The sequence below is a fragment of the Aulonocara sp. 'chitande type north' Nkhata Bay genome, linkage group LG19 (assembly GCF_057382095.1).
Source record: "Aulonocara sp. 'chitande type north' Nkhata Bay isolate Kocher_YH1m ecotype deep benthic linkage group LG19, A_spYH_male_GT1.1, whole genome shotgun sequence".
Taxonomy (NCBI): Eukaryota; Metazoa; Chordata; class Actinopteri; order Cichliformes; family Cichlidae; genus Aulonocara; species Aulonocara sp. 'chitande type north' Nkhata Bay.
This window is the reverse complement of record NC_141362.1, coordinates 8,622,146-8,646,773: the sequence shown is the minus strand read 5'-3', so window position 1 is coordinate 8,646,773 and position 24,628 is coordinate 8,622,146. Positions and strand designations below refer to the sequence as shown.

At 38.5% G+C, this 24,628-nt stretch overlaps 1 protein-coding gene across 5 annotated transcripts; it reads right to left on the bottom strand.

Annotated features, from left to right (window-relative positions):
• Positions 1 to 248: 248 nt before the first annotated feature.
• Positions 249 to 23,956, bottom strand: dnaaf9 (dynein axonemal assembly factor 9). 5 transcript variants are annotated; one of them, XR_015126345.1, is made up of 39 exons: positions 23,764 to 23,956; positions 22,854 to 22,933; positions 22,587 to 22,712; positions 22,375 to 22,499; positions 22,005 to 22,101; positions 21,727 to 21,833; positions 21,551 to 21,628; positions 19,956 to 20,057; positions 19,517 to 19,572; positions 19,266 to 19,401; positions 18,715 to 18,796; positions 18,516 to 18,552; positions 18,338 to 18,422; positions 18,174 to 18,250; positions 18,024 to 18,068; positions 17,321 to 17,366; positions 17,106 to 17,217; positions 16,789 to 16,859; positions 16,612 to 16,659; positions 16,428 to 16,518; positions 16,230 to 16,330; positions 15,872 to 16,015; positions 15,551 to 15,630; positions 15,334 to 15,435; positions 13,997 to 14,114; positions 13,733 to 13,821; positions 13,521 to 13,646; positions 13,196 to 13,321; positions 10,330 to 10,367; positions 9,088 to 9,223; positions 8,654 to 8,740; positions 7,885 to 7,991; positions 7,553 to 7,627; positions 6,555 to 6,742; positions 6,377 to 6,442; positions 5,674 to 5,767; positions 5,348 to 5,466; positions 3,204 to 3,253; positions 249 to 267 (listed from the first exon to the last, which is right to left on the bottom strand). XR_015126345.1 is itself a non-coding variant. In XM_086274220.1 (38 exons), exons 1-37 carry the CDS (start codon positions 23,817 to 23,819, stop codon positions 5,360 to 5,362), a joined length of 3,441 nt encoding a protein of 1,146 aa, XP_086130346.1. In that variant the 5' UTR covers positions 23,820 to 23,956; the 3' UTR covers positions 676 to 3,253; positions 5,317 to 5,359. The 5 variants fall into 5 exon arrangements, 3 of the variants coding, with proteins under 3 accessions (XP_086130346.1, XP_086130347.1, XP_086130345.1); XR_015126346.1 differs by having other exon boundaries at positions 250 to 267; positions 3,204 to 3,249; XM_086274220.1 differs by lacking the exon at positions 249 to 267 and having other exon boundaries at positions 676 to 3,253; positions 5,317 to 5,466.
• Positions 23,957 to 24,628: the final 672 nt, after the last annotated feature.

Genomic DNA, 24,628 nt, shown 5'->3' with positions numbered 1-24,628 from the left:
TGTTTACATGTGGCCCTCATAATAGGCCACAAATAGCCTCAGTTCAGCTCCTCGGTAAAAATACAACAATAGAATGGGTGGGGAGGAAAAAAAGAGCAACTAATGGTGGAAGAGATATGGCTAGAGCGTGTTTTGAGTGTGCTAAGTGTATCTGGGCGGGTAGTCTTGCCTTGAGTCGCTGGGGAGAAACTGGCGGCACAGTGGTGGCAGAAGAGAGGCGAGGAAACACTGATGTCAGAGGTTAGCCATGTGAACGAATGTATCTGCCTGGCAACAATACAAGGACACACAGACTATCTTCACACAGCATGAGGAAATAAAGGGATCTGTGGGGCAGGATTCCTCTTGTTCTCTCTGTGCTATTCCAGCCGTCATTTCTCAAGTCCATCACACATAAGTGTGCGACGTAACTCAGACCTTCAACCTCCTAAGACCTGAACTCTTTCATGGCATGCATTTTTATTTTTTTGCTATTTGGGACCTGATGAATGTAAAAACAAAGAACTATCTTTTTACCTGATGTAGTTTCGGAGAAGAGGATATCAGGCCCTTGTAGAGAAAAATTTAGTATTGTGGTCTAAACAACCCAAAATGTGATGTCCACATAGGTGGACGCCAGGTCCTAGAAGGTTAAATTCCTACATGTTGAATGAAATGATAAAGACAACAAACTCATTAAACTTATAAATATTTAATGTATTACGTGGTGCAATAAATACAACAATTAGTTAATAAAAGCATCAGTCACAGGAAGAAAAACAGAAGTTACAGTAGTTTTGTGCAAATGCAATTTGTTTTTGCTCACTTTCCGTGAACACTCTTAAAACAAGACGTGGAAGTCAGTTTGGCACTTTTAAAGTTGTTTTTTGCTTCCCATCACAATACAAAGTTATTTTTTCCCCCTTTCGCTTTGGACGGCCTGTATAGGGAAGAAAAAGATTGAGCCCTTTGCTGAGATCTAATTCTGCCATCATGAAATCAAATGTTTGCCAACTTGAATCGCAACTGTTCCTTAACATAAATTACAACATCCTCGTTTTGTATGCGGCCGTGCAGCCTGTTGCTATGTAGCTACAGACCCAAGACATTAACCACAACTTCACCTCCATCTTTTTCTTTAAAACTTGAGTTTGTAAGGGCAAATATGTAACCTCGGGCACAGAAATAATAATAACTACACCTGAAAGAACTCCTCGCCGTCTGTAAGGACTGAGGAGTGAAGAGCATGTGCTCAAATTTAACCTTCTCGGAACAGAACGCCTCAAACAATTAGTATCAACGGTCCCCGAGGCCTGAGAAATATTTGGTCAGTCAAAAATCCATTTGCGAGCTGCATTTTTTCTAATAAGCGCAAAAACACCATAAAAAGATCCACTTCCACTTTTAGAGGGTGGCCCCTTTTTTGAACACTGGAGCCAAACTAGAAAAGAACAGAAAAACCTTTAACACTGCATTATCACACTGCAGTATGAGAACGTCACATTTCCGTCCTTCCCAAATAACCAATTAACACCAAACTTTGTTTTTTTGTCCTATAACTTCAGCTACAAAATAGCTAGTCTCCACATACAGGATGAAGACACCAGAGTGCTCAGTCTGCCAGAGAGCTACGTAGCAGTCACACTGAGAGGCTTGTGGAGGGCTCTCTGGGGGTCCCATGTGCAAGAAAGAAGGGACCACCCAACTTTAGTCACAAACTAAATCCTCCTTTTTGCTTATTTCATAGGGGTGGGGCATACTCTGATGCAAAGCTTTACATTTTTGTATCCCAGCTTGTGCTAGGCACGTATCCTAAAAACATATGAATGAAATTTTCTAGATCTTAAAAGAACTGAGACAAAAATGTACGTTTCATTTAAAAGACCAAATGAACTTGAACGAAAGACACAAAACAAATGTAAGTGTGAACATAAATCAGAGTTGCTGTGGTGCCCTGCCCCTTTTACACCATATTTTTGGTTTGTTAGTGAGAATACCTGAATTATCCTGAGCCAGCCAGCGGCCTCCCTGTGTGTGACCTTGACTACTTTACCCTCTGGCTTAGTAAAAACACATTGCTTTAAAGAACGACTCCATGGATTCCTTTCACCAACACTGCTGAAGGACAGATCCTCGCCTGACAACACCTCCTCCCCTGGTGAAAGGGAGAGGGATGGAGTTCTGAATGCAGCTTTAATCTCTGCTTTTCTTAGCTGTAGCCAAGGCACTGCTGGATCTGAGAAACCTGATGTGTCACAACTTATCAGATTCCCAAGTTAGTTTGTTTTTTCTACAAAAAATTTGCATCTGCTTTTGCTTTTTGAAGCTTGTGCGAAAGGAAATGTTTTGTTTTGCACCTTGAATGCTCAATTCACGGTCTTACAAAAATACTATTTGTTGCTTAGAGGTCATTCAAATTCTCAGCAGATATGTAAAATAAATGCGATTATTTTCTCTTTGCTGTACCAGTTTGGTGAAAGGCAATTGTGTCAGAATATATGTCGTGGTATATTCACGTGACATCTCAAACATGCAAAATAGTGTAGACACATTTGTAGCAGTAATTATAGCGTACACTGTTAGTAGTGCTTTCATTTAAAAGTCACAAACATCTTACATAACCCTCACTTCTTTAAGGACCACTTTATGATCTCTTAGCCAATTAAGGTTACAACATCTCTGCTCTTGGACATAAAGCAGCTTTCAAAATGGTCTCCCATACATATTCCCAACAACTATTTCACTGTCAGTCAAGGCAACTCTCTGCAGTATTACATAACTACAGAATGACGGCAACTGTTGTTGCAAACAGACGGCTTAGAGTGCATCTCTGAAACGCTAAAAAGAACATCCAGCTTAAACGATAGTTATCATTTTGTCACCAGAGGATTTAAGTTATATATTATCCCACTCCATTAAAAGAAGCACTGTAATCTGTGTGCATTTTGTTGTCCGTCATTTGTAAGCAGAGGTAATACCCCCCTGCCTCCCCTCCAAGCGGCATTTAATGTTGCACCAAACCCTTGACTTGTTTTGTGAGCACTTGAAAGTGAGTGAAAATCAGAGACTGAGAATTTAGCAGCTCATTTGTTTCCTCAGTTATGTCCTTAAAGAGCTTTTTGAGGGTACTGTAAGTAGAATATATAAAAAGACAAAGAACAATTGCACTTCTTCATAGAATAAAAGAGAAGAACATCAGGAGAGGAGCTAATGGAATGACTAACTTGGGGGTGAGCTCCTCCCTTCCTTGTGAGCCCCCCTTTTTTCTGGCTATCTGGAACATGTCAGAGCAACACATGTTAGAAGATGTACTTCACCGCTAGGTTATGTGCTATTTTAAAACTACGCATGATCGCTCCACACCTAGCACACCTAAGACTATATGGCTTGTTCAGGTCAAAGTGGATGGATGGGGCTAGCAGTGCTGGATCACTTAAATCTGCACAGACAGAGAGGTCACCTGGGGAAAAAAACCCAAAACTTGCTAATGATGTAATCACACTGTTTTTGTCTGAAAAGGAAAAAAGCACCGTCAGACAGTTATCCAAAATATGAATTATGAAGGGTACCCATAACACACTGAGGTCTCCACTGATCTAAAAATATGTTTTTAAAGGAGATTATAACAGCAAATGTTCACCTCACTAGCAAGCGTGCCCTCCATTTGAGGAAAATTTTGATTGTAGACTTGAAACGTAGACTGAACAGAAACATTTTTCCTCACTTATCCGTAAATCTCAAAGTTCTCACTGATTACAGACATTTTTTTGGTACAGCAGCCACTGCAATATATCATGCAATTATAGCTGCAGCAGTATTTCTTAAAAGCATATTAGTGTATTGGATTGCACTAATATACTACACTGCTAACCCCATAATGAATGAAAGCCACTGAATCTCCAGATACTGAAGCAGGGTTCCTACACATTCTGCACCTCAAAATTTCATATCTTTTTGACGCAGTTATACTGAAATACTTGTTCAGTATAAATATTATAGATTAGTGGCTCTTTAAATATGCAGCTGTCGCAGCTTTTCCCAGAGAAATGACTGCCTATTAAACACATTTTCTTACAGGTCACAGAATTTCCAAACCTGTGTAGGAACCCTGATAAAAGGAAGACGTGCATAAAACATTAGTGTGACACACAATCGCAGAGCAAACAGTGGAATAACTCATTTAAACAAGACTGTTCTCTGCAACATCACACCACTGATACAAAGCCTTATACCTTTTACTAATCACTTTACTCATGTTAACCCTAATCTAGCCAATATTTAATAAAGCAGTATTTTCCCCCACTTTATTTCATTTTCCCTGTCCTCCCCAAATGCTGCCACTCAAAAGAATCAGGGGGATGTGTGAATTTTCAGCAAATAGTGGCATAATGAATGATCCACTTCTGGCTGTCTAAACTTTTTGTTTATCATGTGCTGGTGTAAACTAACTAACATTACAACAAACAGAACACAGGGCTATGATGAAGTTTGTGGAGGACCTCGGTAACCCCAGTAATTCAATATGTTTCATGACAGCCTCAGCTGTTTTACAACACTTTGCTGCTGGAATTGAAATCTGGTTAATTGCACTTTCATAAGATTCCCTTGACATGTCTTAAAATAAAGCACTGGGACGGTCTATAGCTATGCGATTAATGGCATCATTCATCAGTTGTCTGTTGCCAACAGGCTGTCCAATGTTTACAGCTCAATGATCAAGTCTTCCTCTGCTGCTGTGTGGCTTACAGACAAGCTAACAGGTGGACCATGGATTGGGTGACAACAGAGGAGGAGCGATTCTTGAGAAACCCCACCAGGGAGCCCACCAGAATCACACGGCTATCCACGCCTGCCCAGAAATAGAGGCATTAATTTGCCAACTGCGATAAACAGAAACGCACAAGGAGTGTGTGGCCCTTCCCTTCAATTGTGAAAGTCGCATAGCTTGCAGACTCAGTGGTATAATCATACTGGTTTAAAGGTGGAGATTTGTGTGGTGCTTGTTCTGATTTGTCTACAGCTGTGAGCAAATTGCATCTCTTGACAAACATGTCTTAATCTAAATTAGCTACCATAACAATGAAACCCAACTCACCAAAGTGCTAATGCTAGCGTAGTCTACAGCATGGCAAACAGCCATACAATTACATAACCACCTTTTCATTGATGATTGAAGGCTCCAAATAAGAAATAAAATGATAAAGTAAATAAGAAAGGACTTCCAGCAGAAGCGGCTTGTGAAGATACATGATGTGTGACCACACACTGACTGCTCTAGTGGAGTGTTCAGCACATATCCCCTTTGCCCTCCCTCACCCCCCACAGTGGTTCCCTTACAAGGTAAATACGACAGATGGAGTGAACATACACGAAGATTCTATCACGGCTCAAAGAGGTCGGGCTGTCCCTGCGATTCCAGCTGACAGTTGAATTGCTCTATCTCCTTGTTGGCCTCAGCGATATACTCTTTAATGAATTCCTCCATGTCTAGGGTAGCAGCAATGTAAGGAAAACTGCAACACATGCACTCCACACAGCAGTATATAAAGATGCATCTCAGTATTTTTCACTGTTCTTCTGTGTCAAAATCTCAGTCAGTCAAATCAAACTGACTCATGACTATTTCAGACTTTTGTTCTCAAGCCTTAATGACAGGGACATACAGTTTTACAGTAACCCTTGTGAAAAGGATACTGGGATGGAAGTTTGTTTTATCTCCAAAGATGTCAACATATTGGTAACCATTGTAGAAGTAGCCTGGTGGAAGAGGTTCCAAATGTCTGGTCATCTAAACAGAAACATACGATATCAGGTTCAGTCAAGATTATTGATAAAAGCCACAAGTCCCTCATCTAGCCCAATATTTAAGAATTAGCAAAACCTGATAAATAAAGAACAGACCACAAAAAAGAACAATGGCACCCATATTTAACATCAGTTAGAAAACTGTCTCTATCAGCAAATGTTAATGGTAACCTTGGGAGATTTTTGTGCATTCATTGTTTATCAGATGTGTGTATAATCCTTTGATTTCATAGATGTGGTTAGTGCATCCTAATTTGTAAAATGTTTTGATTTTATTTAGAAACTTCAAACAAATCAAACTCCAAAGATGAGCAATGATTTTGTTCTGGAAACAAAAAACTGGTAAACATGAAATTCTGTAAAAAATATCTAAACGTGAACACACTGGCATGTATGTAGATCAAAAAAAAAAGAGGGCGTGCTTTCATCTTTAGTTTCTACAGTCTGCAGCATATGTGTCAAAGTACTCCTGCCTTTGAGTATTTCTGCTTGTTTAGAGCCTTTTATGAAATATTATGTATTGCATGACAATTATCATCAATTATACCTATAGTCCCTATAGTTCTGAGCATGTTAGAAAGTGGAGACTCACGTGGATGCTCTTGATTTCTTGTGGTGAAAGGGTACTTTTGGTCTTCTTAGTTTTCTTTGCCTGCTTCTGTAAACGTAAAAAAAAAAACAAAGAAAGAAACAACACGTTATTTTTTTAAAACCTGACTGATGTTGTGTGATAACATGGCTATACATGAGTGTCAGTGTTCAGTGTCTACCTGCTTGGCGCACAGTCTTAACCAGTCCTTCAGTCCATCCTCAGTGAGACCAACACCATCAAAGAATAGGAAACAGGAGGTGTTGGTCTCTTTGGGACCCTGACTCAGAGGGTCACTGTTGTCTTCAGGGACAATTCTCAGGTTCCCACTCAGTGCATTGTAGCTCACTTCCATCAGCTGGTCTGAGTCTGGAGGTTTCACAGATGAAGCAGCTCAGATTTGAGTCTCAGTAAAGTTCACACCTTGTCTAACACCTGCTACAGCAGCTTCATATGTTACCAGCATGCTGTTGGTGGAGTGTTAATGTTTTAACATCCATACAGGGCTTCTGTTCCCAAAACGGCTCACAGAACCCGTGTGTACAAAACCAGATAAAAGCAAGATAAATACGTCCCACTTCAACAATATGTGTTGGATGTATATCAGCTAAATCGAAAAACTCAAACAAAATAACTACATGGATGTAAATGATACACTACCCAATAGGCAGCTACTAAAATATACATTAAGGGAAAGTCGGAGTCTCAGACACCACACTGGTTTCATACTCTATCTTCCCAACTATACAAATATATTCACACTCGCTGAACATCTCCTCACAGGCACCTGCACTTTCTCCTCATGCAACAACTCTACACACGTCTTAAAATAAAAAATAACAAAAAGAGTGAGAAAATTATGTGAAGCAAACCAAACTAGTGGAATATGGGCTGAGTTCTAAGCACCAGACACCAGAGCAACAACCAAGCAAAATTCCTACCGTCAGGAGCTTCTTTCCTGCCTTGAGAGAAACCTTTTGTCTAATGATTCCCCAAACTGGGAAATGCAAATGTAGATTAAAATATTTCCCAAGGAAAGAAGTCACATTTGTTTTTTGTCATGTTTTTCATAAGCAAGTTCTTCAAAGTAGGATCTGAAATTTTTAAAAGTTAGCAGAAGTATATTGCAAATATATTTTATAAAGAGTAAAATCAAAGGGAAAAATATGTGAATCCTACCAGAAAATCTGACTTTTCCCCAAACATTGTACATATTTCCTTGGAAGGGGCTTGGCCGTAGCGATGACTTGATTGCTGCAGAAAAACAATGCGAGTTTGATCATTTAGTATTGTCGAGCAAATTATGTAAAGTGAAAATTTCCTAGAAAGCAAGTTTGTGACAAGACTCTAAAGCCATCCTTTGGAAGTACAGATGACTTCAAAGCAACGGCTGATAATTACTTCAACACCTCCATATTCGGAGGGAAGGCAGCTCATGTAATCACAACCAAATCCTTCCATCTCATATCTAGAGAGTCTGTCACGAGGCAGGGGGCTTCTTTCCATCTCACCTTTACAGTGGGTGACAAATAGAGGCCTCTCTAGGGGCCGGTTAAAAGCCACGCGCTGCTGGGTGAGGACCAGAGTCCCAGAACCAGAGCAGAAGCGCCCTTTGCACCTGGAACAAAGAACACGTGAAAGTTAAATCTAGACCAAGCCAAATGTTTGTGCTACATTTTGTCTTTGGCTGGAAAGCTGTTTACTCAACCAGCTGCTCACAGTGAAGAGGCCAGTGTATGTGATTTACTGCTAAAATGCAAGACAAATTTCTAAATGCAGATTCTTTTAACAGCAGGTATAAACAAAACAAACATTTCTCGCTCCTTGATATGAGGGCATCTAAGAAGAATCCCAAACACACCCCAATATACACAAACTGTACAAATTAAAGGCTGAAGATGAGCAAATTAAAACGGGCCACACTCTGGCCAGATACTGTGTATGATCTGAGAGGAGGATTTAGCAGCAGTTCATATTAGGCTGAGCATTGAGGCATGAAGACTGGCTGGACATAGTCCAAAGGAAAAGAGACCCCTCTGTGTATATGGCAACTGCATGGCCAACAGCTTGTTACTGTGCTGCCAGGAGGCAACTGGTGATAGAACACGAGATGCCCTGAGGGGCTTCATGCCAATCAGCTGCCGATACACACACCACTGTAGCTGAGCAGCAATTAAACTGCAGGGAGGCAGGACTGAGGAAAGCCGAAGCAGGAATCAATCTGTCATTCAGCAGCCAAGAGGTTGTGTGTTGACACAGGAGGACATATGGGTGCCTTACCATCCAGGGTAGAGGACGTAACGGGCTCTCAGCATCTGTGGCTCATTGAAGCTGCTCTCAGACAATATCAGATTCATATCTTCATCCCTAATTAGGGAGAAAAATAATAATAAAAAATAGATATTTAACATCTAATATTCTACTGTACCAGTAATCGGTCTGTAAGTGTTTGCATTTTGAACACCAAATGTGACAAAGGAGTACTTTGATCTGTAGCAGACTGTCAATCACAACGATAAAATATTAAGTATAGAATGCATTGGGGAGTGTTCATTACACATTCAGGAGTTAAGTGAGCCGTGCTCTGACCCAGAAGATTTAAACATAGACTCAGAGAGTGGAATAAAATGTAGCCTAGAGTGAATATTTTAGGCAAAGATAAAAGCAGTGAAATGACTGTTTGCAGCATTGATCATGATTCTGTGGGCGCCTACCTGGTGACAGCTCCTCTCTCTGCCAGTATGAAGGCAGCAGTGGGGTTGGCAGAGCGTACCAAATGCTGAACATGCTGCATGAGAGGGTGCTTCTTCTCTGCTGTCAGCCCAGTGAACACCACTGTACTCACAATACCTGACATACAACAAGGCACAAAAAAAGAATGAAAATTCCACAAGAAAATGGATCACTTTCCCAAAAAATACAGAATCTCCTCAGTTTTGTCCCTGCTGAAATACCGTATTTCACACTACATTTAATTTATTGTCCATACCACTGCTTTTTTTCTGCCTGAAAGCAGAATATGCATTTTGATCACCTCACATGAGCTGACTGATATAAAAGGGAACGACATATTTTTTCCCTTCACAGTTCCATGTTTTTCCTCCGCACTGCCCCAAATTAGGATCCAGTAACAAAGATGGGAAATATGATGACAGTAAACCCAAAAATGTGAAAATTCTCACTTGAGAATGTGAAATGGAAAGTAAACCATCTCAAACATACAGTAATGTTTGCACCAATGAGGTGTGAAACGTTTTTATAGCTCCTACTGTATGTAACAACATCTCTAAAAAACATTATTTAAAACTTACTATGTCACAAAATAATCTGTATTAGTATTGTTGCTATTTTTACCTCCATCACTAAGTTGTACTTACAAAACACTTTAATTAAATGAAATTGTTTTATTTATATAGTGCCAAATCACAACAGCATTCATCTGAAGGCGCTTTAGGTTGTAAAGAAAAGATACTACAAAAAACAGAGAAAACCCCAACAATCAAAAGACCCCCTATGAGCAAGCACTTGGTGACACTGGGAAGGAAAAACTACCTGTCACCTAGGCAACAAGAGCCTTTTATGTCCATTAAGTGGTGATGTGTCAGCTAGAAAGTGATGCACAACGAGCATATCGTTTTATATAAATGGTGCTTAAGAACTAAAAGTTTTTACCTCCATATTTATTATAAAGCATCTTACATGTCAGCAACTCTAAGGTAAAGAGCATCATATTTCATAAGTCAACACTTTCTAGTACAAACAATACAAAACTTTGGTTAATTGATAAATGGTCTGTAACAATTTATAATGCAGCTACAGGCCGATAAAGAAGAGTCTAGCTTTGCTGCAAACAAAAGAAAATTCTAACTATCTATCGACATGGTCCTTCCTCAGCATTAAACATACTGTGCTGCTGGACAGGTGAATGAAAGTGCAGTGAAACAGACTAGACTAACCTTGGCTGAGCTGCTCCAACAGCTTAGGAAAAGCAAACCTAAAAAACAAAATGACAAGAAGAAATGAGAGAGGAGAACTATAGTTAAATATTAAACATATTCTAGAAACTACCTAATGCAAATTTTATTTTTGACTGAGACGCTTACTGCTTGCACTATAGGTTCCATACTCAACAACACACAAGAGGTGTATTTAAATGTATTCACTTTTCTGCCCTCTTTATTTTGCCCATGTCCTGTGTCACCACATCATCCTTAATAAGAGCTCTATTTCTGACTAATGAATGCATACCAGCGTTGAGCAGCAATAAACAGACTAATTCCACATTGTGGGCCTTGGCCATAATGTATGACATCAGGACTTTGACTGGCAATGGACCAATGGAACATCTTTCTGTAATTTAATTAATTAAAATTCATTGTAACAATGTATCCGGAGTTTTCATATCGATCTGTGTTATACACCACTTTCTGAAGTCTCCTTACAACCACTACCCTTCTTTGGGAGCCTGCAGGCTTGGGGATCAGCAGTTTGAAAGGCATTTATCTTTCCTGTCCTGACGTAATGAACTGTCTGCATCCATCACAAAGAATAGATCATGACTGACTGATGAGCTTCGCTGAGGGGGGTTGCTGGCCACACATGTGGATCTGGGGGATTAAAGGGCTATGCTGAAGCGGGTGACAGGCAGGTCAGACCTAAGCTGGGCTAACCGTATCCAATTAGCGCCATAGTAGGGGTCCACAGACCTCCATACAATCTGTGGCAACAGACAGGGACAGGAGGCTTGATGAAGATGCCTCAATTGGAAAAGTCACTGCTAACTGCATTGTTAGCTAAATTCTTATTACACATTTTCCACTCCTGAACTAAGTAGGTACTGTGTTTAACTGAAAAGGTAATCACTGCATGATTAATGCATGCAATTCAAGACATATTTCATAAGCCTAGCTTGTGACACAAGCATGGACCATTTTTAGAATTTTGCTCATGCACATCTCCACAGTGGACACAAACAACATCTAACTGAAGTACAGACTTTAAGATTTACTTTAAGGGGTTTACCAAAGTTTTATATATAGTCCCAGATTTTCATAGATTCAGATTTAGGTGCACAACTGACTGACAGGCACTTTCATGGTCATGAGAGGCCTAATCGCTCATTAATTCATGACAAATGAAACAAATAAAATATCTGGAACTGATTCAGTTTTGAACTTGTAGCTGGTAACTGTTCACTGCAACTCTCAGCACGAGGTCCAAAGAGATATTTGCAAGAGGACAGACTCATAAGGTTTAAAATAAAAAATAAAGCTATAAGAGACATAACAAACACTTTAAAAATGGCAAAATTACAATCTGGTGTATTCTTATAAAGAACGAAAGCATTGACCAGCTCAGCAACAACAAAAGACATGAAAGAAAACAGAAGACAACTAAAGTCCATGATTACATAATTCATCACATGGTTCAGACCCCTCACAACACCTCACAACTCAATAACACTCACGAGGAGGCAGACATGCTACTGATAAAGTCTATGATCCAGAGATGCCTTCCTGAATGTAATTACAGTGGATTCATAAAAAGGTGCAAACCACTGGTTACACTCAAGAAGCCCTTAACAGAAAAATTCTTTGGACAGGTGAAACCAGCATTAACCTGTATCAGAATGATGGGAAGACAAAACTGTGGAGCAGGAGAGAAACAGCTCATGACCGGAAACATACCACATCATGTGTCAAACATGGTGGAGACAATATTATAACATGGGCCTTTGGAATTAAGTCTCTAGTGAATGGATAATGACCCAAAGCATGCTGTAAAACAAATCAAGACTTTCCTGAATATAATGATGAAAAACAATTACGGTATTTAAAACAGTAAAATTTGTGCAACTACTTTTCAGCCTCTGAAAATGTTTTTTTTTTTTTGCATAAAAATGACTTTAATTCCTAACCAGTACATGGAATTTATATGTGTAGTTAACATTTGTCAAGTTTAATACCCAGAATCTAGTTACTATAGCTTAACTAACAAAGGATGTGTTATATAACGTCTATTGATTTTTTTAAATGAAAGTTCTGATGAAGACAGATGATGGCACAAGTTTTCAAAGCATGCAAAGACTACACCCTTTAGACTGGCCTTGTGTGTATGAAAGCATCAGGGGCTTGGTCAAGCTTGGCCTGCTTTGGAAAAACAGCCTATCAACCGGAGTAGTATGCCATATTGTGTTGAGCTGCTCAGTAAATCTATGACAGTGAGAAGCTCTGTAAACTCCATCTAAAGCCTGTAACAAAAGGAGAGTGAGATTAAATGTAGAGCTGATCCTCTCTGTAAAAAGGGACCCAGCCTTGAGTTTTAATAGCTAAAAGTGTCATGTAACCTTTTCATGGAAACCTCCAGCACTTTAACAATTTATGAGCATCTCCTGTCTGTAATTATCTGGCCTGTCCATATGTTGCTTGAAAATATACCTAAGTGAAACCCTTAATACTGGTGCGTTTGACCTCACTGAAACTCTTAAACTTTGCACAACAAACTGAAATGTGTGTCATTTCAGAAATAATCTTCGTTGGTAGCAAATTACTTTATTGCACATCTGCTCATGTGCTAGAAAAATCTATGGTGGACACACGTGTTTCAGGAAACTAAGCACACAGAGAGGTGAATGGCAAACTATACAACAAAAGTAATATACAATTTTTCATCGTTAACCTGGATCAATGAATTGACTTTAACTGCTGTGAAACTGAGCTGACTGCACTTTCAGAGTCATGGTGATTTACTTACCACTAGTTACTATAATCCAAAATTGTTTTATATCTTAAAAATAGCAGAGAGAAATATCTCAAATCGTACCTGTGCTCGATAAAGGAGGTGAGAGGGTTCACACAGGCAGTAACTGCACCAATTGTGAAGCATGCCTGAACAACTGGGTCAGGATGGAAGAGCACAGCCTGGACCACATCTAGAACATCTGTATATCTGTAAGTAGGAACATTCACAAATGTAAACAATATTGATCTATTCTATACTCAACATCCTGCATGTTTTAATAGTTTCATATTCTAAGCTCTTTTATATTAGATGAATACATCTTTAATATTAAAAAGGTACAAGTCTTATGACTGGTCTGCTTTAGGTCTAAAGCACAAATTAGTCTTAACTGCTAATTTTTTCTTACCCCGGTGTGAGCACCAACAGACGGGGTTTGCCTCTTGTACCTCTTTGGCTCTCCAAGAAGCTGGACAAATACTTTTGGAGATGAGAAGCTGAGAAACTTTCCGGAGCAGGCTCATAAACCACCCACCTGTGAGTGTAATGATTGAAAAACTTGTGTAAATTTGGTTGTGTTATAAGTCTGGTATTTACTATGTTATTTGAGAAATGTTGTACCTTTCACATTTGTGGTTTAGCTGGACTGAGAAGTTGCAAAGTATCTTCTTATGGCTTCCTGGCAGTCCAGTGATGATGGTGATGACAACCTTTTCACACATTAAAAAAGCCCACATCAGATATTCATTAAATCAGCTTTATTATAATTAAACTAGGTGCTAGATAAGAAAGCAATCAGAAAATGATTTACTATGTCTACAATCTTTAAAGAGAGAGGGAGAGAGAGAGAGAAGGATTCACTGCATCCTAAGACAACATACTCACCTTGTCTCCCTGACAAGGGGGTATATTCCTAAGCTCTGCAGAGGGAAAGAGCATCCCCAGGTGGTCATACATAATGGGCTCTTGACCAATGCTACTAAGAGCAAAATGCTGAAGAAACCTGGTACAGGCCAGAATACAGGAATCAGTGAACAGAAATGTGGTTGACACAGACCGACATGCCTAGACAAACCTATGATTGCATTTACTGTATTGTGTTTACATGCCATTACTGTCTAAAGAAAACAGCAATTGAAATTACACTGATAATACAAAATAACACTATGGACAGTGAGTATTATGGAACAACGCACAGGACGCTTATTTTGGGTGCAAATGCTTAACACTAGAACTGCGAATGGGGTCATTTTGAACCCTTGGCATTTTAAAAATCATGTAACTCTGTTACATTTCTATTCAACAACTAAAACATTTTGGGATTTGTGGGCTCAAAATGTAAAAAACTATATGATCACTAGAACTGCAGAGGACATTACTTTGACCCCATAGAAATTAATCCAAAACCACTACTGCAGCACACTGAGTTGGCTAGCAACACGACTGTTTACACACATTTTAATATGAAAGCTGCTATAACACGAGCAAAAGCTTGCTCGATGTGATCGGTAAATTAATATATAGTAGAATGTAGTTAGGTAAAAGTTGAGTGCCCGGGTGGGTTTGCTGGCTGTTCTGAAGAGCAAGGGAACTGTAACTGAGCTGAGCAGAGTCCAAGTAAAGAGTGAAATCCAGCAGTTTCAGTTCCTTAGTTTATTTTTATGTTTATTAGTTTACTCTAATTTGAATTTTAACTTTACAACCTGTAATGAAACAATCTAAATAGATTATAAAACAAATAAAAACCTTCTTTAATACTTAAAGTTTGAGAAATTAGATGATAATTAACAACTTAACTTCTTCAAGAAGTTAATTATTTGCCATCAATGCTGTTGTGGCAGGACGAGGTCAAAATGACGCCTCCTGGTGGTTTTGAGGACTTTGGGATTCTGGCAGTTCTAGTTTTGAAGCAGCTGGAGTTTTAATTATACGGGCTAACAAACAAAACAATGCAAAATAAGTGCTTTATGCATGTTTTGGCTCTAGCTATGCAGACTGGGGGAAAAGAATGCATTTCTTATTTTGGCTCTTTGATCATATATACTCTGTGTCAGCATAACAGACCTAAGAAGTGTAGACGGTCAACACTGATTGAAACAGTGCAACACAGGCTTAAAAGCTATTTTGGGAGTGCATACTCATGATTAAGCAATACCTAGCATCAGGTTTTACTACTTGTTTGATCCAGTTCTGGAGCACTCTGTTGCTACGTGTGTACTAACATTTCCTGTCCTGGCAGCTGACAGTATGAAGTCTTCAGGCTGCCTCTGCGTTTGGCCATTGGTGGCTCCTGACTGTCGTGCAGCTTCTGCAGCTTGGTGTGCCTGAAAGAGGAAAACAGAATGTCTACCCTGAAACAAATCTACTTATCTGTCTACCTACTCAAATGATCATACTTCACAATAGCTGAAACTGGCAAAGCAAGCACTGTTTGCTTACATATTTTTCTGGTTCCACGTCAGGTTGTCTTGGTCCAAGAATTGCAGAGCGAGTCCAGAGCTTTTCCACACAGACAAAACCTACAAAAATAAGATAACAGGTTTATAAAAGTACAACTGTGGCTTTAATGGGAATAATATAAAGAGAAAGGGGGCTAAAACACATTTTAGTATATAGTAGACAAATAAATAATGACATTCTTGTGCCAACAAGAGAAGTGTTAATTGGATATTCTTAATAATTAATTAAAATGATAAATTCACCAGAAAAAACAAACAAACTTAATGGACAAACTTGCTAATGAGATTTTACCCCTCTCACCTTAGAGTAGAAGGCCCTCTGGCTCTTAGACCTTGGAAGTAGAGCAAAGACCAGACACCTATCAGAGCTGTGGAGAGGGAATGGAAGGTGGGAGAGCAAGCTGTCCTCATACTCTACAAACAGAGAGGCCACAGTGCTGTAGTCCTGGTGATAAAACGACACACAAAACACAAGAAGTAGGAATGAGAAATCCAATATAATATGTTTTATCATACTTTTACATGGAAGGTACTGAAACTCTGAATTTTAACTGTTAAACAGATGTTGCACAGAAATATATAGGTGTGTAAAGATGAACTACCATATGAGAGCTAAAAATGTAGCTCTCATATGATAAAACGAGTAGTTTTATGCATACCGGATTGTAAAACTTGACTTTGTTGATGTGATCCTTGGAAATAGTGATGCTTCCATATTGAGAATGGATAAACAGTCCCTCAGAAAAGAAAATGATCTTTCCTGAAATCAAAATTTGAATAAAACACATTTTGAATGATTGCAGGAAAATCAAAATAGAAAATGCTAAATTCCTCCCAGGTTTTTCAACAATGCTCACCTTCTTCAGGAGCTGAGAGGTGGCTGCTGGACAACACATATGCAGCATCTGCTGCAGTCAGAACTTTTCCCAAACAAGTACCATCGTCATCCTGTTTAAAACAAATAATGTAGATCATCAGGTTGTACATGAAGGACTTAGACAAGCAACCTGTAGTGCTATGAGCAAAGGCTTTGGAACCTACCTTAGTGAGCTGCTGAGCTTGTTCAGACTGCTTGACATCAGATTCCATCTGAAAACAAAATGACAATAAAAAATCAAAAGTCAAAGAAAATGCTATGTTTATATCACAGATTCAGCATAGGTCTGTCAGATTACTTCAAATATTGGTCCTGATTTCTACATTCAGTACCACACATACCAGCCAGCAGGCGTAGCGAGGCACTGTTGCAGTCAAGATGGTGTAGCAGCTGTCTGAGGACACAGTGCCATCTACAGGAGAAGAACCAGACATGTTTAACGTGGGGAAACAAAAAACAAGCCAAAGAATGACAAACACAAGATGTACAACAAACACAACCCATGGCACGGAAAATAAGATATCTTTGTACTACTGTGATGACTGTAGATGACTTTCAGCTTTTTATGTTTGCAGTGGATTTGTAATGTTAATTATATATATCAAACTTCCTTTGCAGATTGAATCAGCAATCCATTCAAATCTAATCTGCACTGTACCTCTCTGTTGAATGTTGATACTGGACTCCAAGAAGGATTCAGAGAAGACTACAGATCCCAGTTCCCCCCTGTCCCACTGCAGGTCTGGGATGTCATGGACAATCAGGGAAGCCTTAAGGAACATAGAATTATTGCAAATGTAGAACATTGTGTACACAAATAATTTTATCAAAAACCTTTGATCAAACAAGTTATAATGTGCTTCTCTAACTTACTGTTTTTATTACGTAGCGGCTGTCTTCATTAGTGAGAGGAATTATCCTGAAAACAAATAAGAAAAAAAGTTTTAAGAAAGCATCAATTTGGGATATAGTTTTCAGATAACACAATGAAAACACTGTTCACTGACTTCCCCATATTTGAATGCTTAAACAGAGGTTCGGGGCAATACTTCAAAATGTTCACTATCATCGTGATCTATATTGCAAAAAAAGGGCTGTAACGATAATCCATAACACTGACCTACTTCCTGATAATATTCTAAAACTGTTATTTAAAGGAGATGGAGAACACAATTTGAGGGGGAGTTAAATTCAAATAATTTTTGTGGGTTTTTTTGCATCTCTGTATTTGGAGTAAAGCTGTGGAACAGACTGAGTGATGAACTGAAGCAAAGTCCAAAAGCAAGGTACAATGAGGAAGAAGGGCTTTTATTGGGTGTTCCCACCCACAACTTAACCTATATGTGTGTACATGTGCATGTATACGTATGTGCATAATTTGGCAAAAGAAGGATTTATGTTAGGACAGAACATAAAAAGGAAGTAAAGAGCTGACTATTAGTTACTAAATATGTTAAATTATTTACTGATTATTATTTTCCTCATGTTTTTGTCCTTTTGTTTGTATTTCTGTATATCTACAAATCTTTGTATATTAAGCCACAAGCAAATTTGAGAACGTGCAGATAACACCCACATTCCTTGCTTATTCACTGCTTGAATGGTGAATTCACATTTGGACCTGTAGAGAGCAAACACAAGAGCAAAGGGATATAACATATACTTTAAACCTTTGATCAAGGTCTGACACAGTTGATGATTGAAAAAAAAAGTAATCAATTGCTACCTGAGAAAACTGCGATACTGGCTTAAATTCATCGAGTCCAATGACATCAGAAAGGTGTTCTCAGCCACATCCTTAGCCTACAAAGGATTACACAGTGAACAACTGTATATGCTAGAGTACATGCTGTAAAGCCAATGCTAAAATCTGTGTACTTTTTCTCTAACCTTGGTAGCGCTGGTGGTACAGGAGTAGCATTTGATTCCCGACAGAACTGCTTGAATGGCAGCTGAATAAATCTGTGACAAAACTCTGAAGAAAAAGAAAAGTTTTCGTTAGATATTCTCAAACGTTTGACACCCAACAGCTTAAAGGGAAATGAAAGATTAAAAATTAAACACTTACAAGACGTCTGTCTTCTTTTGCTCTGTGTTCTGATTTCCTGTGAAAAATACAAGGGGAAAATGTTATTACTGCTTTAACTATGGGTTAATATATCATATATTGCAGTCTCTGAAGTACTAAGGACAACAAAGTAAATATAAGATGTTCTAAATATGCAACAGATGAATAGACACAAGTAAAGTCACACAATAAACTTCACCAAGATATGGGTTGTGGGTAGTCCCAAAGAAATAGGTCCGAGCGCAGGCTAGAGGTCCTTTGGGAGCCACACACTGGAGAATCTAATGGGGTAAAAGGTGTTTTGTATGAATGACATGAACAGCAGAACGTTCCCACTTTACAAACAACACAAGTAACAATATTGAGACCCAGAATTTGCAAACTGACCTACATCTCTTATTTACAGGAGGACATATTAACAGACTTAAGTGCTCCAGATGACTTATCAAAATGCTGCCCAGTAGATGGTGCTGCAGCTAATTTTTTCTCTTTTAATTGAGTAATTTGTTTTATAGCACATTCATTAGAAGTGGAAAAAAATCCACTCCATTTGAAATAGTGGAGTCTTAACAGAGGTCTTTGAACCTAATAATCACTTTGGCATTTGTCCAGTCATTACCAAATGTTTTATAGTAATGGGTGTAGATGTAGGGTTATATTATTTATTGATGATTTAAATGTCTGCTTCGTACTTGCTCTCTGCTCTACCCCAGAGAAGTTATTATCCTTCACTATGCTGCTGTTCCTCACCATGTGTCTGGCTGCAGAACCTTGAGGCCCTGTGTTGCGCACCTGATGACTCTCTGAGGGAAAGTTGAATAAATAGTTCTCCAGATCTTCTAAGGCAGAGTGTTTCCCAAACAACACATAGGGCTGCTGGCATTTACTGAAATAAAGAAATGTTTCACTGAGAAAAGGTGTGTGTTTATTTCATTCCATGCCAACAAGACCACAGATAAACATCATTTCAATATTTACACACGAGTGAATACAAAGAATACCTTTTATCTGTGATTTTTCTTGAGATCAGTCCATGAAGGTAATAGGAACGGAATGCCTGCAGATTGTTGAGAATACACTTTATGCTCATACAGGTACACTCTACTTCTGTTAGACTGATAAAACCCCCTGCTGTCTGCAAATACTCTTTGCATTTGTTATAAACTGCATAACATTTGTGCAGACAATCTTTTTTCAGCTGCTACTCTTTGCAACAGAACTGGCAACAAAGTCTGATTAGTCATTCAATATTATGACTAATTATTATGACAATATTAAATAATATTTAATATTATTTATCTTTTCACTGTGTAAAAAAAGCAGTTGATGTCTCTTTTTTGGAAAAGGTATATCCAGAAAAAAATCAGAACAATTTAAATTACTCCAAATATCACACAGCAGTTATTCTAGTTTTGTGAGGATATGAAGGCATAAATGTACCTCCCCTGCTTGTGCTTCAGAGAGCTCCAAGATAGAAAGATGACTTTCCAGGTCCATGCCCGAGAAGAAGCCATTCCACTGTTTCTCAAAGTTGACCAGGTCCTAAAACAAAACCAACAGCACTCAGGTAATACGACATATCTCTTTACATACAGTACCGTGGAGTCCCTCATTCCTCTGTTTTTCTTGGAAAATGGGAAATAGGTGCAGGGATTTAATAAAACATAGTTTCTAGAATTCTAATGAGCTTGAAAGTCAATATTTGGTATGACCAGCTTTATTATTCAAAACAGCATAAACTCTCTTAAACAAGCTTTCCTATAATATGCTAAAGTAATCTTCAGCAATAGTCCTCAGGATTCTTGAAGGAAAGACTTTTGTCCTGTTTCTCTGTCAAAATGATCCCACTGCTTCAATAATGTTGAGGTCCAGAATTTGGGGAGGCCAATACATGAGTGATAATTTTCCAGTGTGTGGTTTTCTACCCAGTTATGCTTTCTTAGGATTATTCACGTCCTGAATAATAAAACTGTCACCAAGCTGTCATCTAGACACTTTCTAAATGTTAATGCATGGCGGATCAAAATCTACCTGTGCTTTTCTGCATTCATAACATGATCAGTTTTGGTAAGATCCCAACACCACTGGCTGACATTCAGTGCTAAACCATGACAGGGGTTCCAGATGTTTTTACAGATAGTTGTAGAAACTCACTGTTGTCAATCTCGCTCTACATACAGTATAGACAACAATTTTAACCAACAATTTCATTTGTACTCATCACATATAAGAACTGTTGACACCGTTTTTCAGTCTAGGTCTTGCACATTTTATGAGTTTTTGACAGCCACTCTTCAATCAAGATAATTTCTGATGAGGTTTCAGTGAACACTAGATGGATCAACTAAAGGACTGGATTCATCTGTCAGGTCCTGTGTCAGGTATTTGCTGATATGACTTTCAAATACTGTTCATTTGCCATAGATAGTTTTTTAGACCTACCATTTCTTCTTTTGTCCTCTACTTGTCCAGTATCCGCATTTTGTAAGTGACAATGTCCCCAGTTAATACGTCTTTGGCTAATAGCGCTGTAGGAATCACTTTGTTGGATCAAAAAATTTTTTTTTGCTTGTCAATCTGTTATTTTTTTATATTTTTTGTAGATTCAGTTATGGAAATCAGCACAAATTATGTGTTCCCATGATAGGCTGTTAGTGAAAAAGTGGCTAAAGATACAATTGGAAATTGAATTGGTGGTTATTAATTGAACTGAAAAAGTGAAAAAGCAGCCAATGTCAAGAAAAAACCTTTGAATGATTGCTGAAGACCACGTCAGCAATTACAAGAAAGTCTAGCAAAATACAGATTTAAACCATTTCACAGTACTGTGCTTACTATGACTTGTAGTTACCAAATAATGATTTATATATTAATGGCTAGTCCAAAAAAAAAGATTCCTAATAGCGGCACTGGATTTTTGGCAATTTAAAAAAACTTCAGATGTCAGATGATGAAGTACTGTAGGCCTCGCCACTAAAAGTAACAAGAAACTTTCAAATTTGGTAAAGCTGACAGAAAATTAAACTCATTGTTACCTCTGTGAGGAGATTATCCAGCGACACTGGGTCGAGTCTGTTGTAAACCTGCCACAGATTCTCACTCATGTCCATTAGCTGCATAAGTAGAGATACATAAAACAAACAAACAAACAGAAGCATAGGATCCTAAGAACTTTCTACATATTGTAGTTTCTTTTGCTGTTAGGCTTTACCTTGTATTTCATGGTAAAAAAGCTTCCTCCACCAATGCCTTCCAGAGCAAAAGCTTGAAGCAGAGGCCATTTTTCCACCATAAACATATCGAACTTCTGGATTTGTCCTAAAATTAACAGAAACTAAGTTTAACTAGGTTTTGTTAATTGGGAGGTCTCATTTCAGAAGTAGATAAAACTAACACAACAACATGACTTACAGTTTAAGAAGACATTTTAATTTCTTTGAAAGACACAAGTAGTAAATGATGGGGAAATTAAAATGTAAAAACATGTACCTTGCGAGCTGTAAGGTACTCCAATGTGATAACAGTCCTGCACCATTGCAACAAAACTGGAGATTTTAAATTCTTCTGCTGCTTCTTCATCTTCATACTGCAAGTGGAAGGAAAAAACGACAGTAAATGTAAGCTTTAGAATAGAATAACAGAATTACAAACACTGCTACAAAGAAACACATTTTAAAGGAAAATCCTCTTTATGTCATTGATGACAATAAATGCGCTATCATTGTGCAGTCAATGAGTTAAACATGCAACCTGTTAAACCTAAGTACTTCTTAATTAATCGACTAAACAGGAACTGTAATAAAGTGAGAGGTATAGTTTTTTTTCTCCTTCTTCTTCTTATTTATCTATTTATTTTTACCTCTGTTTCTGTCATGCAGTACAGGTGTAGGTTTCTCCAGTGGGACACATAGGGCAACAGGTAACTGTAGTTCAGTGGGTTGCAGTACAGGTGAACACAGTCCACCTTAATCAGCAGGATTACATCTGACACAAGGACAAGTGATGTGTCAACGCTGATAAAAACTAAAGCATGCACAAAAATATGACATGCATATGGAGACCCACACTCACCATCCAGCATTTCTTCAGGAAATTCCTCAAGGCCATGCTCCAGATTCACCTGGTTTTGTTCATATAGTCCATAGAACAAGTATTTTGCCAGCTCAGTGCACCCCTCATTATATCTGCTATCAATTCCTAAAATAGAGAAAAATACAATAAATAAAGTTTATGGCTTTGGAGTGTCCAGAGAAAATATTCAAGTCACTTTCTATTCTGCTTAACAAACTTTGTTTTAGCCTTAACAACTGACACATCAAAGTTTCTGACTTAACATACCGAGAGAGCACAGGATGCCATCAGGAATGGCAGTGCCACTTCCACAGAGCAGAGCCTGAACTTGACGCAGACGACAGCAACTGAAAAGCATGATAAAAAACAACAACCCATAAATAAGTACAAAGTCATGGCTTTCATGGTTATTGATGATGCATTTTAGATAGAAAAGTAATTCTTCTTTTTGGAAAGATAGAGCTTTTGTTATGCCAAATTTACGGAAGCTAATGAAGTTGCATGTAATTGGCAATTTGAGCCCATTTAATTGCAGACTGATATCAGACTGACTGTTGTGTGGCTTTCCTGACAGTATGCTTGATAATCTCATTTTGTGGCAAAAATAAAAAATAAAATAAGATAAAAACAAAGTGATAAATTACAATATACGTTATTGCAATATTCAGTATATCGCAAAACGTTAAAAATCGCCACAATATGCTACCGTGAGTAGTATTGTCGTGTTGTGGGGTGTCTGGTGAGTCCTACCTCTAGAAATAATATAGCTGTAACACAGGTTCACCTAATAAAACACTCAATAGTATCAAGCATTAACTTATTTAATAGGATTCGCTTAGATAATTTTAGAATTCTTCGTTTACTACGCTGTTAAAATTGTAACAACATAAACTGCCTCCACTGGGATGCATTGAATGAGAAATCCCCGGCAGGGGATAGCAAAACTATTATGCAGCTTGACCAGATGTTTTTATTAATAAAAAATATAAACTTCAGCTGGTTTGAAACGTTGATAATGTGGGCATTACTATACGCTATTCAGTCAAAATTAATAACGATAAATGGCGTTGATACGTCGACTAGTAACGGAGAGTGGTTCTGTCTAACGTTAGCTACGTTAGCATGGCAGCTACGGTGAAGCATTTTCTAACAAAACACAACTCGATTCAAACATCACCTCACGGCTGGGTTGATTCCAGAGAATTTCCCGTTAACTTTCCTTATACTTGACATTGTAATTGTTGTCACCGTTCACACAAAACCGACAAAGCGTTGCGTATTTTTCCGTATCGGGCCGTGTAACTACATTTTCTTCTCCATCACCCTGGAGAGTGTCTACAGAAGATAGCATAGCAACGGAGCGAACGATTTCAATAATTGGGGGGGTTACTAAACCAGCATATAAGTACTTCCGGGCAAACTTTACAATATAAGATTATGATTTGATTTACTCCCGACACAGTTTTATAGTATTTCGCGTCGTGTCGGACACACCAATCCATTATAAGAAATAAAATTTTCGGGTTTTAACAGACGATGCCCCCGTTGTCACGTCTTAGTACGGTCTTGTTTTGGGCCGTTTTGACAGCAGCTGGCAGTTTCACGCAGCTTCTAGTGATGCTGCAATCCTTCTGCGATCACGTACGGGGGAAAACAGCTGCATACTGTAGTGTGTCTTTATTCTAACGTGGCGTGTTATAATATAGCTATGTGTTATTACTGCTCATTTAATGGTTTCTTGGGGATTTTCTTCCTTGGAATTTTTATTAGTAGTAATTCATCGGAGATGAAGTGTTCACAGGCTGTTGAACCACAGTATATTTGGCATGCCATGACTCCAAAGTAAACTTATGTTTCTTGACGGTCTGCAGTGTGGCTGATTCAGCTGTTATCCAGATTAAAAAAAACAAAAACAAGGATGTCTTGCAGACTGGCTCCATGGTGCAGAGGGCAGTAAATGATTAAAGTAGGAAAGGGAAACCGGATCAGGCAAGCTGATTATGTGTTTGCAAATTCCCACAATGGTTCCATTTAAAATGTTC

Bases quoted from the DNA above. Each gene is read 5' to 3' on its own strand.
- dnaaf9 (XM_086274220.1), bottom strand. From the start codon at position 23,819: ATGTCAAGTATAAGGAAAGTTAACGGGAAATTCTCTGGAATCAACCCA. The intron at 22,934-23,763 runs GTGATGTTTGAA...CATGCTTTTCAG, and splicing joins GGAATCAACCCAGCCGTGAG to TTGCTGTCGTCTGCGTCAAG. The intron at 18,251-18,337 runs GTTAGAGAAAAA...AATCCTTTGTAG, and splicing joins GTACCACCAGCGCTACCAAG to GCTAAGGATGTGGCTGAGAA.